Raw genomic sequence first — 15,081 nt, 5'->3', positions numbered from 1 at the left:
GCTCTAATCACAGAATTGGAATCCTGTTTCAGTCTGCTCTGGCCAGTTTGGACGGCTGAGCTAAAACGAGGAGCGGAGCATGAGCTGCAGCACCTGCCCAATCCTTCACCCCCACCCCGTGGTCAACTGTGACAGCGGGAGCATGGTCCCAGGTCGTAGCTCTGTGCAAACATCTGGGGGCTTAGTTCCCTGAAGTGTAAAGGATGTGACTGTTTACAGGTTATGGATTACGATCAATTCCGGGTTTTAGACTGGCGAGCAGGGGGCGTCAGCATCTCGGTACTTTTGGAGCAGATGTGAGGGAAGGCAGCTGGGACTGCTGCCACGGAGGCCCGGTGTGCAAGGCCTGGTTCCTTCAGTGAAAGTGCAGGTGTGCAGAATCTGCACAAGGTACGCAGACATGAAAGAACTTCCCAATGGAGGGGTCACACCTGGAAAGTGGGGAGCACTCTCTCAGGAAGAGGAGACCAATGAGGGTGTCTCCGTGATAACACATTGGAGCCACGAGAGCAGGTGTATGTGAGACCAAGACTCTCCAAAGCTTATATCATAAACATCTTTTTTTTGTTTTGTTTTGTTTTGCTTAGAAAAACCTTTCCTGGAAGTTCATGACTCTGCGTCCCTAACAGAAGAGAACGCACATGTAATGTACACATGCAAGAGAAACCACGCACACACCTTTCCCCAGGGAAGGATGAGGGGAGTAGGCAGGCGGTCCCGGCAGGCCTCGGTCACCCACTTCTCCCTGGAGAAAGAAAAGAGGAAAATAGAAGCATGTGAGACCGGCCTTTTGGAGTTTTGGACAACATGCATAGTCCCAAAGAACAAAGCTGAATGTGGACTGTCTGCTCAGCAGAGCGGCTGTTCTGAGTGATCAACGCACAGACTGTGCCTGAGGCAGCATCTCCACTACGCTATGGCGCAAAGTCCAGGCGTCTCAGGAGACTGTGCCTTCCATAGGGCAGGCTATTCTGTGTTGACGTTGGTATCTGAACAGGGGTGATGCAACTGCACCCTGACATGATACCGTCTGAGCTGTAAGACCCACAATTCCGTGTGCTGCCTTGACGTCTCTGAGCCTCACAGGCCCAAAAGGCCTAACCATGAGGCCCCTGTCCTCACCAGATATGCCCCCCGCCCAGCAGGAAGGGCTCCCCATTGGCTGGCCCCCCTGTCAGCTGGAGCAGCTGTGCCCCACCTGGTCCTCAGCCTACTGGGCTTCCCCTCCCTGCCAGCCCATGGAATCTTTCAACAAGTCAGTCATCTCCTCCCTTGGGAACGGGGGCACTCCATCCTCTTGTTACTACACAGTCAGCCTCCCACAGGCCTGCCGGTTCACTGTGCTCCCAGTGCAGGCCCCCATGCAGCCTCCACGTAGCCCTGCATGGCGTGCAGCAACCTCCTCGCCATGGCTGGGATCACGTGACTGATAAATGAGTGTCCATCTTGCATCTCCAGTGCTGGGTGCTGTGTGTTTGGTTATCTTGTATTATACAGGAGTGAACAGGAGGTGATCAGGACATTACTCAAAGGGAAGAAAGAAGGCCATCCAGGTGAAAACTGAGCTTACCTTGGGTCCCGGGCGTCCATCAGGGCCTTGATAACCATCCAGTCCTCTGCTTCCCTGCAGGAAAGATGTGCTGTGCTTACTTTTATCTCTGACATATAAAGAAGGGACCACAATACCACTATTATGTCTAACAAAAGTAACAATAATTAATTAAAATCACCTACTACCCAGTCTATGTTCAATTTTCCTTGATTTTGGTCTCAAAAATGTCTTTTTAAATTGTTTTGCTAGAATCAGGATCCAAACAAAGTCCAAATATGACATTTGGCTGATATATCTCTTAATTCTCTTTTAATTCATAACAGTTTCCTCTTCCTTTCTGCTTTTTTAGCAATTTTTTGTTGTTCTTTTGAAGAAACTGGGTCATCTGTGGTGCAAAGATCCTACGTGGTGGATTCGCTCCACTGCACCCTGTGTTGTGCTATGAATGCGCCTCTAGCCCCCATGTTTTCTCTGAATTAGTTAGATCTACAGCCTTCATTAGGCTCAGGTTCATCTTTTGAGCAAGAACCATTCACGGAGGGTACTGTGTCCTTCCTAGTGCATCACTTCAGGAGGCACAAATGCTCAGTTGCCCACTTCAATGATTTTATGACTGAGCAGTGGGGTTGAGTGTTGACAACCTGATCCATCTATTAAAACCTTCTCCCAAGATGGTTTTGAAAAATCTCAGTTAACACCAAGTAGAAGCATTTGAGCCTTTCAATTTAGAATTTTTTTCTCTTCAAAAAAAAAAAAAATCTCAAATGATGTCAGCGACATGGTGGCATGAGCTCAACTGGGACTCTCTCCCCTCCAAATTACAACCAAAAAGAGCAACTGCTTTCCAACCAAAAAAAAATCCTAATAACACAAATCGTCAGAGACCCACAGCAGCCAAACAACGGAGGGTGGAGAGGCTGGAGCTGCTGTTGGAAGAGCTGGAACAGGGTAGGAGAGAACTTCACTCCCACCCCTAGAGACTGGGATCGCTGCCGCGGGTGTGGGAAGGAGGGGGTGGGTGGCCGCGTGTCCATGTTATCATTCAGGACTCCCACCGCTGTGCAGTGGAAACCCTCTAATGGGGGAAAGCTTTTGTGTGGGGGGATCCCATCAAGCCAGGGCCCTGGGAAATCAGAGAGTGAGAGGTGATTAGAATCCAGCTCTGCAGGCGAGAGAAAGTGCCCCTCCTCCCCCAGCCCATGCTGCGCGCCGCCAACGTGGCTGAAGGCGGAGGGCTCAGAACACGTGGCTCTCAGCCCCCATCTAGTGGCGACAGGCTGTAACTGCAACCGAATAATAGCATCATGTGCAAAAACCGCTCCTCTACCAGCCAGCAATTTATAAAAGCTTGGAAATAGGTAAACTAAGTGAAAATGAGTTCAGAGCAGCTATCATCAAAAAACTCAATGAGGTAAAGGGAAATATAGAGAAACAAGTCAACGAGTTCTGGAGTTACTTCACAAAAGAGATTGAAACTATAAAGAAGAATCAATCAGAAATACTAGAGATGAAAGATACAATGGATCAGATAAAACAGAATACAGACTCCCTGAATGCCCGTGTAGACACCATAGAGGAGCAAATTAGCATAATTGAAGACAGACAGGCTGAATGGCTCCAGACAGAGGAAGAAAGAGAACTAAGAATTAAAAAACTGAAGAAAATCTCCGAGAACTAGCTGACTCAATGAGAAAATGCAACTTAAGAATCATTGGAATTCCTGAGGGCGTGGAAAAGGAAAATGGAGCAGAAAGTGTGCTCTACAAAATAACTGAAGAGAACTTCCCAAATCTAGGGATTGAGAGAGAAATGTGGGTGGAGGAAGCTTTCAGATCTCCTAGATTTGTCAATGTAAAAAGACCTACTGCAAGGCATATAGTAGGAAAAATGGCAAAAAAAAAAAAAAAAAAAAAAAATCTCTAATGCTAATTATTGCTTTCAAATTCCCTTGAATATTATCGAAAGAGAAAGTTTACCCTTATGAGACATGTCATATCTGGACAGATGTACAAAGCTTTTCAAAAATCTAGAAATATTCCCTCTTGCTAAAGAATAGGTACAGTAAGGCCCTCAAAATTCAGAAGGCCAGGTGCCAATGGTATAAAAAAAGTACATTAATTATTTTACAGGATATTTTGAAATCTAGGAGCATGCATACTGAAAGTCATGTGGTTTAGAATGAACTAAGATTGGCTTAATTTTGAGTTTTTTCATTGTGGGTCTATGATTTAAACTGACTTTCTTTCACACTAGGTGGAGCTGAAGATTCAAAAGTGAAGGCAAATTTCTCTGATATTAAAAATGATATTAAAAAATGATTAAAAAAATGATAGCCCCATGGCTGAGCAGTTAAGTTTACACAATCTGCTTTGGCGGCCCAGGGTTTCACTGGTTCGGATCCTGGGCACGCACGTGGCATCACTCATCAGGCCATGCTGAGGCGGCATCCCATCTGCCACAACTAGAAGGACCCACAAATAAAATACACAACTATGTACTGGGGGGATTTGAGGAGAAAAAGCAGAAAAAACAGAAAGATTGCAACAGTTGTTAGCTCAGGTGCCAATCTTTAAAAATGACCTCCTCTTTCGAGGCCATCTCATGGGCTAGGCTAGGCTAGGCTAGGAGTCCTCGAAGAGCTTGCCAGTGACTGGGGGGTTGGTAAGCAGGCATTCAGGCTGAGCTGTGTCCAGCGCTGACATAACAACCCAGCTCAAACAAGGCACTGGATTCTGTCAAATCTCATCATTCTGGGCCACCCAGGCCTCGCTCAGAGTGCAGTGACATCATCAACAAGCAATAACAAGCATCTCCAATTACCAAGTGCTTACCACTGTGTTGATTAAGCCAAAATAGCTCCAACAGTTTTGAAATATGTCTGAACAGTTTGGAATTAACTGGGTATTACGTAAAACCAATTGGAGAAAGGGGAAAAATTCAATAGCACTCAGGATGCCTCTGAGACTATTGGCAGCTAGAACCCCAATAGTCTGGAGCCTCGATAGCCATAATAATGATCTAGAAGTTTCCCTGTGAGTTCTTGGCAGCAGATGAATTGATGGGGGTCTGGGGGTTGGGTATTACGTAGTATGTATAACTCAGCAGAGTAAAGGGAAAAGTCTGTACTCACAGCTCATCTCAGAGCACTGGCAGCTGGAACCCAACAGTGTAGATCCCAAGAATCAAAACAATGATCTGAACTGTCCCCTTTGTGTTTCTGTGTGACAGACATCACAACAGGGGGCAGGTAACAAGGGGGTGTGGTCAAGGAGGAATTATCTGAGGGTGGTACCCAGGGTGGTGCTGGAAAACACAATCCTAGGAAGGACCAGCTGGGGGTTCCTGAGCTCCTGCCAAGAAGCGTGTCACAGCACCCTCAGCATTCAGAGAACTGAAGTCAGGAAAGTGACGCTCAGACAAATGTCTATTTTAGAATGAATAATTATCAAGTGCTTCGAAAGTATATATTCGTCTCTTCCTGTCCCCTCAAATTTAATAACACATCACTAATTCCACTGCAATTATTTGAAGTTCTGATTGTAGAATTTTAGAAGTAGTCAATTTTATCTTTTTCAAGGGTAGAAACAGCCCAAACTAAGCTCGGGAAAATCATTAGGCAGAAGTCATTAGGGACTGGCTATAACAAAGAGATAAAGAGAATTTATAATCAGATGCTTATAGGGACATGTATACTTCTCAAGTGCGTAAAACAGTTTCCTGTGGTCAGTAGTGTGACCGAGACGCTCATCTCCCTGATCTTCATTTGTTTACTGCACCCTTTCCCACTTCAGTGGCTGAGCAGCGTCAATGAGGATGTATTGGGTATAAGAAATGTGCTCACGACAGGGGCACCTCCGCAAAGAAACTGCCAGCCTGAAAATGAAATAGAATTTGGCATGCGAGAATGGAAGCCAGGGAGCTTTCAATAAAAGAACCCAGTCTGAAACCAGGTGTCTCCACGTGGAGCTTTCCAGAGATAACTACATGGCCATCACCAACCTTCCCGCATGGGCAGCTGGTGAGAATCAGTCACCTCCTGTTACACCCGGTGTCAATGCCACCTCCTCTGAGTCCTGAGCAGTATTGACAGTGCAACAGTCCCACTGACACAGGGAGGGCTCCTGATGACATCACACCGGGGTTGCCATTAGTCCTCAGAGGAGATGAGGTCTCAATGAACACTATTTTAAGTGACTCTAGGCTGTGAAAAGCTTTTGCTTAGATACTAAAAATATGTTTCTCCTAGAAAAAGGAGGGGAAACAATCTCTCATTTTTCAGAGAGTTTACTATAACCAAATGGATAAAACACACTTCCCCATTCCCTTTTAGAAAAAGTTCAAACGAACAGAATGAATGGCAGTTCCATCAACCTCCGTAGGAACGAGGGAGGGGCCAACAACACTCTTTCCCAGAATCTTCTCTTTTTTGGCTCATCCCATTTGGATGCGTTTTTAAGCTGGTGCTCACCGTTGGTCCTTGGAGCTGCTTTTGGTTTCTGGTTCCATTTTCATCATAAAACCAGTCTGTGAGTACAACTGAAAAGTTAGTTGGGGAGTAATGGCAGCTTGGCCAGGTGGGTAACGCATGTAGACATGTCTGCTACTGGCAAGGAGGACGACTCAGCTGTGTGTGCACATGAGACACGCCTGCAGTGCATTAGCTGCCAACGAGCGGGGTGGCTCAGCCCTGTGTACATGTCCTGGGCATTTTCTACCTGTATAGTCGAGCAAACCATTCCCCGCAGCCACTGAGACGTCCCACTTAACCGGAAGTACCCGCGTCTTCCCCACTTATCGCAAGTGCAGAAGGCAAGCTGGAAGACGTGAGCCTTCGATCCTAACATCTGGGCCTCAGCAGTTAGAGGCCCCAGGTGGTCAGTGCCTGCTGGGCATCTTGTCCTTCACCAACTTCTGAGGTCTAGGGGCAGCTGTGTTGAACAGCACTTTAAAAACACTATATCTCCCTAGTGTTGGGTGTAGAAAAACAGATCATAATTATGACTCACTGGCACATGGCGGGCAAAATATTAGCAGTAGCACTTTAATTACGTGGGGTAGGTGGAAACGGCTTACTTTTAAATGCTAATGCTCGCTTTAGTCCTCTGTCTCTTTACAGCACCCGCTTATTGTCATCCTTAAACTAGAATCCAGCTGCTTGGCCTTTGGTTGGGGTGTAGCACGGACGGCTGTCCACCAGGTGTGCGTGCTGTCTTTGCGGATACTCCTATCCCTTACTAAGGTTAGGAGAAGATGGCTACAATTCGGGCAAACCTCGGTGTCGTCCCTGACCTGAGTTTAGGAGAAAAGGACAGGAACGGGAAGAATAAGACCGACTGAGGCTGCAGGAAGGAATGAAGATTGGTGCTCAATTGTGGGTGGTCAAAACCAGAGCACGAGGTTCACACGGCGTGTGCCTAGAGCCAGCAGAGGTCAGACATCGAACCTGGGAGGCCAGGTCCATCTGTAGGCCCAGGACAAACAGCAAAACTCCCTGCAGGGGGACTGACGAACCCTACTGCTCACTAGCTGTGTCCTTACGGTTTTCCAGATGTCACACTGCCATCCTGCGATGGAGCCAAGGACAGGATTCAGTGGAGCCATGACGGAGGCTGAATTAAGTTTTTAAAAAGTCTATTTCTGTGGACCTACAAGGACTGAATTAGGGAAATACTAGCCCATGGGCACCAAGATGTGAGTACCACAATGTTGACCGCATGATTGCTGGAAATAGCAAGCAGCTAGAAACCCTGCTAGGGGCTCGGTAAGCAGCTACAGTTACACCCATTTACTGCAAAGCTGCACAGCTTGTTAACAGAACCAGGTAGACGTGTACGTGCTGACATGCTGACGCAGAACCAACTCTAAGGTGCACTGCCTGAGAAAGACATGTGGCAAAGTGGCATGCATAATGTTTACTTTCTGCTGTTACATTGTATGCATATAAATGCTACCACTTATGAAACAACACCCACAGAGCTACTAACAGTGGGTGCCTCTGGGAAGAGTGCTAGGGGTCTGCGATGGGAAGGAGGTGAACCATAAATTCTATCACTGAAATAGTGAAAACAACGAATAGTGAAAATAATAAATAAACCATTAATCAAAAAAATCCATTTCTATACTCTCTCATATGACCTAGTGTTCAGACAATTCTAAGCCTGATCCAGATTCATAATACATTTCTCACATAACATTTTCTTCTAAAAAAAACTGCCAAAAATCTGGTCATAGAACACAGGATAAAAATAACTAATTGGGTCTCACTGAAGATAAATGAAGTGTCAAAATGTGCGAGATCAATATGTAGAAAATGTAGGTGGACCCTTGGTCACCACGTGGACAGTCTCTCCGAGAATGCCCCACAGTGACGCAGAGGGGGAGGTGAGCCTGGTACAGAAGCTGTGCTGCTGGGGCTGGACGATGGGAAGCCTGCGCGGCGAGAACCACTGTAAAGACGAGGAAAAAGGTAAACAGTCTGACTGAAGCATTGCGTGTGATCTGGGAGGAAGGACCATTTACGCTACTGCAAATGTAGGGAAAGTTTTAAATGTTTTTTCTGGGGCTATTTTCCTTTCCTAGGATATCACAGTCTTCATATTTGACCTTTGTAAGATGTCTTCAGCCTGGAACACACTGCATTTTACGCAACAAACTTACTTTTTGTCCTGGTGAGCCTTTTTCACCATCGAAGCCAGGGGCACCCTGGGAAGAACAGAAAAGAGAAACAGTAACAGTTCAGCAGATGCAGCAACGTTTCCCAGAGGGCACTGTTATGGCACCTGACGTTGACTCAAATAAAGTACTTCACTACGAAAGTGTCAAAACCATCCAAAGACTCCTTTTATTTTCTAAAGGAGATGGGGCCTTTTAGCGACACTAAAACTATCCAGTGATAACACATCCTGTCTACCGCTCAAAGAAATGTGGAGAAATCCATAAAGATGGTAGTGTAAGAGTGGCAAAGAGATAAACTGGCCTGTGCTCCGATGTTCTCACGAGTCTCTGTGCTGATTTTCAGAGACTACAACATGTCTCTTGAGTGGTAGTGGCTACCAGGTGGTCACCGCAAGGCCACTTTCTCCTCTTCCTGGCCTGTGGCTCTGGCCACATTGCCCAGCTCACTTGCGCTAGGTTTGGCCAGTGACCGAGTCCTGGCCGACAGAGGGAGGGCAGAAGTGGCAGGTGTCATTGGAGGCTACCCTCTGAAGAAGGCGGTCTGTCCCCGGGCATGGGGGCCACAGGTGGCCGACTCTCCTCGGGAGCAGACACCCCCACTCCCACCCCCATCCCATTTCGTTGGACTCTTAGGACAACAAGAAACCAACTTCTTGTGTTGGAGGCAGTCTACATTTTTGTTACCACAAGTTAATTTAGCCCAACTAATACAAGGGGAAATGTTTGTGTTCCGTTCCCACTCTCCTCCAAATGGATGGGCACCGTCTAAAAACCACAGTTATTGGGTGATAATGAAGTGTCAATCAACATAGGCTCATTGACCGGGGCCCGAGGACTGCCCTGGTGCGGGGCATTGATAGTGAGGGAAGCTGTGCGTGTGTGTGGGAGGGCAGGGAAGGCACGAGAAACCTCTGTACTTTTGGCTCAACTTTGCTATGAACCTAAAACTGCTGTGAAAAGTAAAGCCTATTTAAAACAAAGCAAAGCAATCTGCAGTGACAAGATGCGTGGCTTACCCGCGCTCCAGAGAAGCCCATGATGCCTTCTTCTCCCTTCAAGGAAATGCCCTAGGAGAGAACAGAGAGAGCCCCACACGTCAGCCTTTCCCTGCTCAGGGGCTCTGGTTCTTCCCGCCCCGACCGTGGCCGGCCTGCCTCTTGTTCTCCACGCGAGCTCCACATAGCGACAGAGTCACGGGCAGTCTGCAAGTCTGCCTGGATTATCACCTATCTGGGACGTCACCTATCATGGTCATGCAGTAAGCGACGATGGGGAGATCCGGGAACACGGGGCAGGCAGGATGAGGATTAAAGCGAGTGCAGTGTGACACCGCGGCTAGAGCCCCAGAACAGAAGCCACCATCGAAGCTACCCAGCTCTTCCACCCGCACATCCTCTCTTTTAAAGTGCTTAGGTTCATTTTATGAACTTAAGAAAACGTTGATCAACCGATGTTTACTATGCAAAAAGGAAGGCATTCTAAAACTTCTGAAGAAAAGTGTAAAAATAAATGAGAACACTTTCTCGCTGTAGACAAACGGACTGGAAACCCAGAGCTGGGGCATCATTCCCACCCCTGCACGCTCCATCCTCGCAACAGGACCACCGAGAACCTGGGAGCCCTGGGGAGAAGAGCATCTTTATGGCTCGACTTACTTGTCTTCCTGGTTCCCCCTCACTTCCTTTTTCACCCTGTGAAGAAAATGAAAAATAAGGCATGTCATTAATTCGAGAATAGTAATATTCAAAATCGACCAGGGTTTACGGTAAGAGGTGAAAATATTTAATAAAACTGTAAACAGTGATTAGAAATTAATTGTAACAAACGACTCCTAAATTTTGCGGTTTCAAAATTCAAGGGAAAATATGTGCTATTTCTTCTGGATTTTCATAATATAAGTTAAATCATGCGTTATTTTTGCCACAATTGCAAGGCTGTCTCTCTTCTCTCTGTGAGGTTTCCTTTACCCCACAGCTGCAGGTATTTATCAACATCCTGGTGGTGGGAGATACGCCCAGGGGGAAGTCTGTAATGATAACGTTCATTTAATAAAATAGTATTAGGAGATTGCTCTGAGGAAAAGGCACTTTTGGAACATATTAAAACCCCAAGGCTTTAGAAAGCAATGTCAATTTTATATGATCTATTAGTTTCACTTCTCTTGGTCTAAAATGGGGAAAGAAATGTTACAGGCCTGGTCCTTTTCCCCATCGCTGCTAGGACAGCACGGGGACCCCTGCACCCAGGACTGCCCCCTGCAGGCTGGCGAGGCCCCAGCTCCGAACCCACCCCCTCTTGGTAGCACATAATGAAGGAAATCTGTTTCAGAAGCTTGAGCATCTCAGCGTGGATGGGACCTGCTCTGGCCTCGATCCATCCTCTGCTCCTGCCCTGAAACTGGACAGAGGCCCCACCTGGCTGATGGTCAGATCACCACCAGGGGCCAGAGTCCCTCCTGGTCCCCACCCTGACGACTCAGTGGAGCCCCCCTCCTGCCTGTTTGTCCAGGGACGTCCTGCTCTGAACTCAGCCAACACACAACCACCCACTTCTGACACACTTTCCCCTGGCACTGCTGCCTCGCACCGGCCACCTCCCAGGCCGCTGATTCCCCACCTCAGTGCCCCAGCCTGCCCGCTCCCACCCACAACCGGGCACCCAAACCTCATCTGGACAGAGACTTGAGAGATGGGAATTCCATTCTCTGTTTGGGTTGTTTTGGTTCCTTGGATTGTCGGTGCCCGACCTTCGACCTCACCTGTGCCCCTGTAACCCCCTCGGCAGCCACACCAGGTCAGTATGACTGTCTTTACCCGATACAAGGAACACGGAGGGGTAGGGAGGTTAGGTGGTCTGTGTGAGCGAGTCACTGGAAGAGCAGGATTGGACTTTTATTTCAGGCTCCAAGAGTATGTTTTTAATCAAACGAACATTAATAGAAATTATAAGGAAAGGGTCAGAAAACTGACTTTAATCCCCAAAAACTGAGAATAGTGCTCTGTGTCAGCAAAGACTAAACTTTGCAGGATACAACATTTTGCTCAGCTAGTTCCGTGACCTGGCTTTGATTCACGCTCTGACCGTCACCCATGTCTACACTAGGGACTTGCGTACTTAAGGATAGATTTGACATATTTTAATGGATTTTTGTGTTGTTTCAAATTCATCACAAGTATTTAAGATGATGGACTGGTGCACATATGACTGTGAACAGTGCTTTCACGCACAATTTGCCAATTTGGTGGCGAGGCCTTTTCTACTTTGAATAAGATCGAAGACAGTTACCTTTTTTCTTCTCCTTTTTTTAGTTCAACTGGGAATACAGTCAATGGTGGTGAAAGCCCTTTACCTTATACTGATCTGGGTGGAACACTTCCTTCGTGGGCCCGATGATGGCATGGTGGGTGTCTGATGGAAGCCCATTGGGTCCTGGCTGGCCCATGTCGCCCTGTGAATGGTTTAGCAAAGCAGTGGTCTTTAAACTGAGAAGACACCAGCAAGCTTGAATAAAAGCACGATCCCACCACAAACTGCTCTTTTTATCTTTGCATATTACTTATCACACACACACCAATTTTGTAGTGTTATAATCATAACATGAAACAAAAAACATACGACAAAATAAAATGATCATGATATCAAATTATTTGTATCTTACTTGCACTAATAATCCTTTAGAATGTATGCATAAAAGCTGTTTAGGTTGTTGACAACTTGGGGCTGCATTTACTTCTGTGGAATTATCTCCTCACGATGAATTTCTATACCAGGAAGTTACCAGGTCTGAGGCTAAATGTCTTTATGGTTCTTGATAGGAATTACTCTATTGCTTTCCAAGATTGGGACCAAGATATAAGAAATGCCTAAGAAATGAAAGGCTACTCCAGTTTCAGACTACTTCACCAGGTAAGGATGTTTTTATATAATATGAAGCAGCCTCTTTAATAAGTATGATATCTCAAGATTGCTTTCATTTGCATTTTATCATTAGCGAGAAACACTTTTCTATGTGGTGCACAGAAGGTGAAATCTATCGATCTGCAACATTACTGGACAGCGATCCTTGCACAACATGCTGGCTTCACCTCCTGGGAACTCATCAACACAAAAAGAAAGTCACTGTCTTTCCTTTTGCTATTTCCACATACAAACTATAGAATGCAAGCTTGAGCCCAGACATCACATAATGTGAACACAGGCAAACTGAGATGAAGGATCAGCTGCAGAAAGTGGCCCCCCACAGTGTGTTCTGAGCGTCCACTAAGATGACACCTACAAGACACCTAACTGCTCCTCTGCTCTTTACCTACGGGGACCTTGATGTTTTTATCAATACTTGAATAAGCTCTTTGTAGATTACAGACATTAATTTCATTTCTACTCTATCTAATGTGACTACTCTCCATTCTGCCCAAAGATTTCTTCCCAAAGTTTTCTTCATGTTATTTTACTATTTTGTTATATTTCATTGTACAGAAGTCTATATTTTTATGTGTTTGGATCTTCCGATGCTTTTCTTTTGTAGTTTTTTTCTATGATATTAACACAAAGAACAAAGTCGTTTCTCTTCAGACCTGAGCAGTGCTGGATTCTGTTTAGTGTGCTGTTCAATCAAAAAGCAACGTGGAAAACCAAAACGAAAATGTGCAAACAGCGAGGCCTGAGGAATGAAGCTGTTCCATGGTGGGTACGGAATTTTGTGGTGAACACGGTGGGGTTATGTGCTGGGGAGGCTCTGCTCGTTGGGTGCGGGTGCCACATTGAGCCTCTCACTCACATGGTCTCAGGTGACCCTCTCACAGGCCATGTGGTCTTTGAATCTTGGCACTGTGGGGAATTCTAAGAGTCCCTGTGGTCCTCTTTCCTGCCTTGAGCAGCCAGAGCTGGCCACGTCACCTGAGCTGGCTCGGGGCTAGTCTGTGGCTCTCGTCCCCTTGATCACCTCTGGATTCCCCATGCCAGAAGACACCTCGGGGAAATGCCCTGACTTTCTGGGTGCTGAGGACGGCTGAGGTCGTGTCTCCGCCACAGGTCTAGGGCCACCCTGGACTTTGTCTTATTGATCTATAACTGTCACTGGAGCGTGTTTCATAACTTGGCACTTTAAATGACTATTTCCTGTACAAATGGTCTGTCTGCAGAGCGCCTCAAGGTAACAGCCTACGACGTGGTCACGAAGTGATTTATTTCTTAATCACTAAACCCGGCCTGTCTCCCCTCCAGCTGTTAAATCCCCCTTACCTTCTCACCCTTTTTTCCATAAAAACCAAGTCCTCTGTTGCCCTGAAAGACAAATGCTTTCTGTAAGTTTTTAAAAGTCAATAATCAGAGTGAAACAAAATTTTTTATTTAGAAAAAGAAACCTAAGAAGCCTATTTATTTGCAACTTTACTGGATTACCCTCCTGGCATAACATTCTGGCTTCGCCTCCCAGAAACTGACACAAAGACAAAAATGAATGACTTTCCTTTTGCTATTTCCATATACAATGTAACACAGGTTTGAGCCCAGACATCATGTTACACAAACAGGAGCAAACCGAGACGATGTATCCAGAAGGTGGTGCTTCACACTGTATTCTGAGCATTCACTGAGACTGAACCTAAATGACGAAAATTCTGGGGTTCAGAAAAACCATATGTGACTCTCTTAACACAGATGTGCTTTTAAACAATTTGCATTTTACATTCTAAGCAAACCCTCAAAGATAATGGAGTAAGGGCCAGCTCCGTGGCCTAGTGGTTAAGTTTGGTGTGCTCTGCTGTGGCAGCCTGGGTTTGGTTCCTGGGCAGACCTCTACCCCCTGTCAGCAGCCGTGCTGTGGCAGCAACACAAATACAAAAATAGAGGAAGATGGGCATGGATATTAGCTCAGGGCAAATCTTCCTCAAGCAAAAAGAGGAGGATCGGCAACAGATGTTAGCTTAGGCCAAATCTTCCTCAGCGAAAAAAAAAAAAGTGGACTAATAGCACTTATTCTGTCCCCTTTGGGAATATTTAACAGTTTTCTTTTTGAAATATATTCTATTGTTCAAACATCCTGATGATCAGAAATTGACTGTATTATCGATTCTGTACTTGCAGCATGTACTACACAGCCCAGGGCCTGTGCTAGATGCCCACTCTCCCTTTAAGCCTCTGCTCCCCACGATGAGTGTGGATGTCACAGGTGGTGACACTGTCATACCCTTTGACCAAGGCCTCACAGCTCATGAGTGGCAGAGCTCAGACTCAGTCCTGGTCTTTCTCACCCTCAATTGCCCGAACCTCATCTCTGCAGGTTAGCATCTCAGAGCCTTCCGCAGGTTCTGGCCCCTTCATTTGGAGAGCAGCCATTTTTTTCCCTGGATCCCATTCATTCTCTCTTCTGCCTCAGTCTTTTCTCATTTGGGGAAGATAATCCTAATTTCACATAAACATTTCTTACCCTTCTCATGATTTTAGGGGATGGTGAGTCTCTGGGTTTTATCCAACTTCTTCATCTTCCTTTTTGCTTAAGAGACAAAGCTAGGCTCAGCAACTAAGAGAGTATTTAATGGTTTCATGAGTGGGGCTGCCACGTAGGGGAGAAGTGACTCCACCCTAATGTCTAAAATAAGCGCATGAGAAAAGCTATACTGCAAATTCACGCATGTTATAGAAATAGTACTCTTTTCTTTGACCTCCAGGCAGCTCGGCTTCTTTCCCAGGGTCCCTACATTCCCATCAGGACACAGGATCATGTGGGGCCCTATCTGATCTCTCTCTGTAGTATACTGTCTACTCCCCTCAATGCCCAGATATTTTCTGAAAATAAAAACAAAGCCTTTAATTAAGTTTTGCTTTTTTTGCTTCTTTCCCACCTGGCTGGGAGC

At 46.2% G+C, this 15,081-nt stretch overlaps 1 protein-coding gene and 1 long non-coding RNA gene across 2 annotated transcripts in view; both read right to left on the bottom strand.

Moving 5' to 3' along the window:
- Positions 1–15,081, bottom strand: part of COL4A2 (collagen type IV alpha 2 chain) — a 191,143-nt gene that overhangs the window by 56,942 nt on the left and 119,120 nt on the right. Inside the window, exons 12-18 of the mRNA XM_070578491.1 lie at positions 13,469–13,510; positions 11,577–11,675; positions 9,883–9,918; positions 9,244–9,294; positions 8,210–8,254; positions 1,571–1,624; positions 679–745 (exon numbers count right to left, since the gene is read on the bottom strand). Coding sequence (XP_070434592.1) covers positions 679–745; positions 1,571–1,624; positions 8,210–8,254; positions 9,244–9,294; positions 9,883–9,918; positions 11,577–11,675; positions 13,469–13,510 — 394 coding nt within the window. The remainder of the gene's footprint in view (positions 1–678; positions 746–1,570; positions 1,625–8,209; positions 8,255–9,243; positions 9,295–9,882; positions 9,919–11,576; positions 11,676–13,468; positions 13,511–15,081) is intronic.
- On the bottom strand, positions 13,683–14,747 carry LOC139076359 (uncharacterized). Its single transcript, XR_011527926.1, has 2 exons — positions 14,655–14,747; positions 13,683–13,829 (listed from the first exon to the last, which is right to left on the bottom strand). It is a non-coding gene; the product is annotated as an uncharacterized lncRNA (long non-coding RNA).

The sequence above is a fragment of the Equus przewalskii genome, chromosome 16 (genome assembly GCF_037783145.1).
Source record: "Equus przewalskii isolate Varuska chromosome 16, EquPr2, whole genome shotgun sequence".
Classification (NCBI taxonomy): domain Eukaryota; kingdom Metazoa; phylum Chordata; class Mammalia; order Perissodactyla; family Equidae; genus Equus; species Equus przewalskii.
Note: the sequence above shows the minus strand (reverse complement) of the source record. Positions and strands in the feature narration are given on the sequence as shown.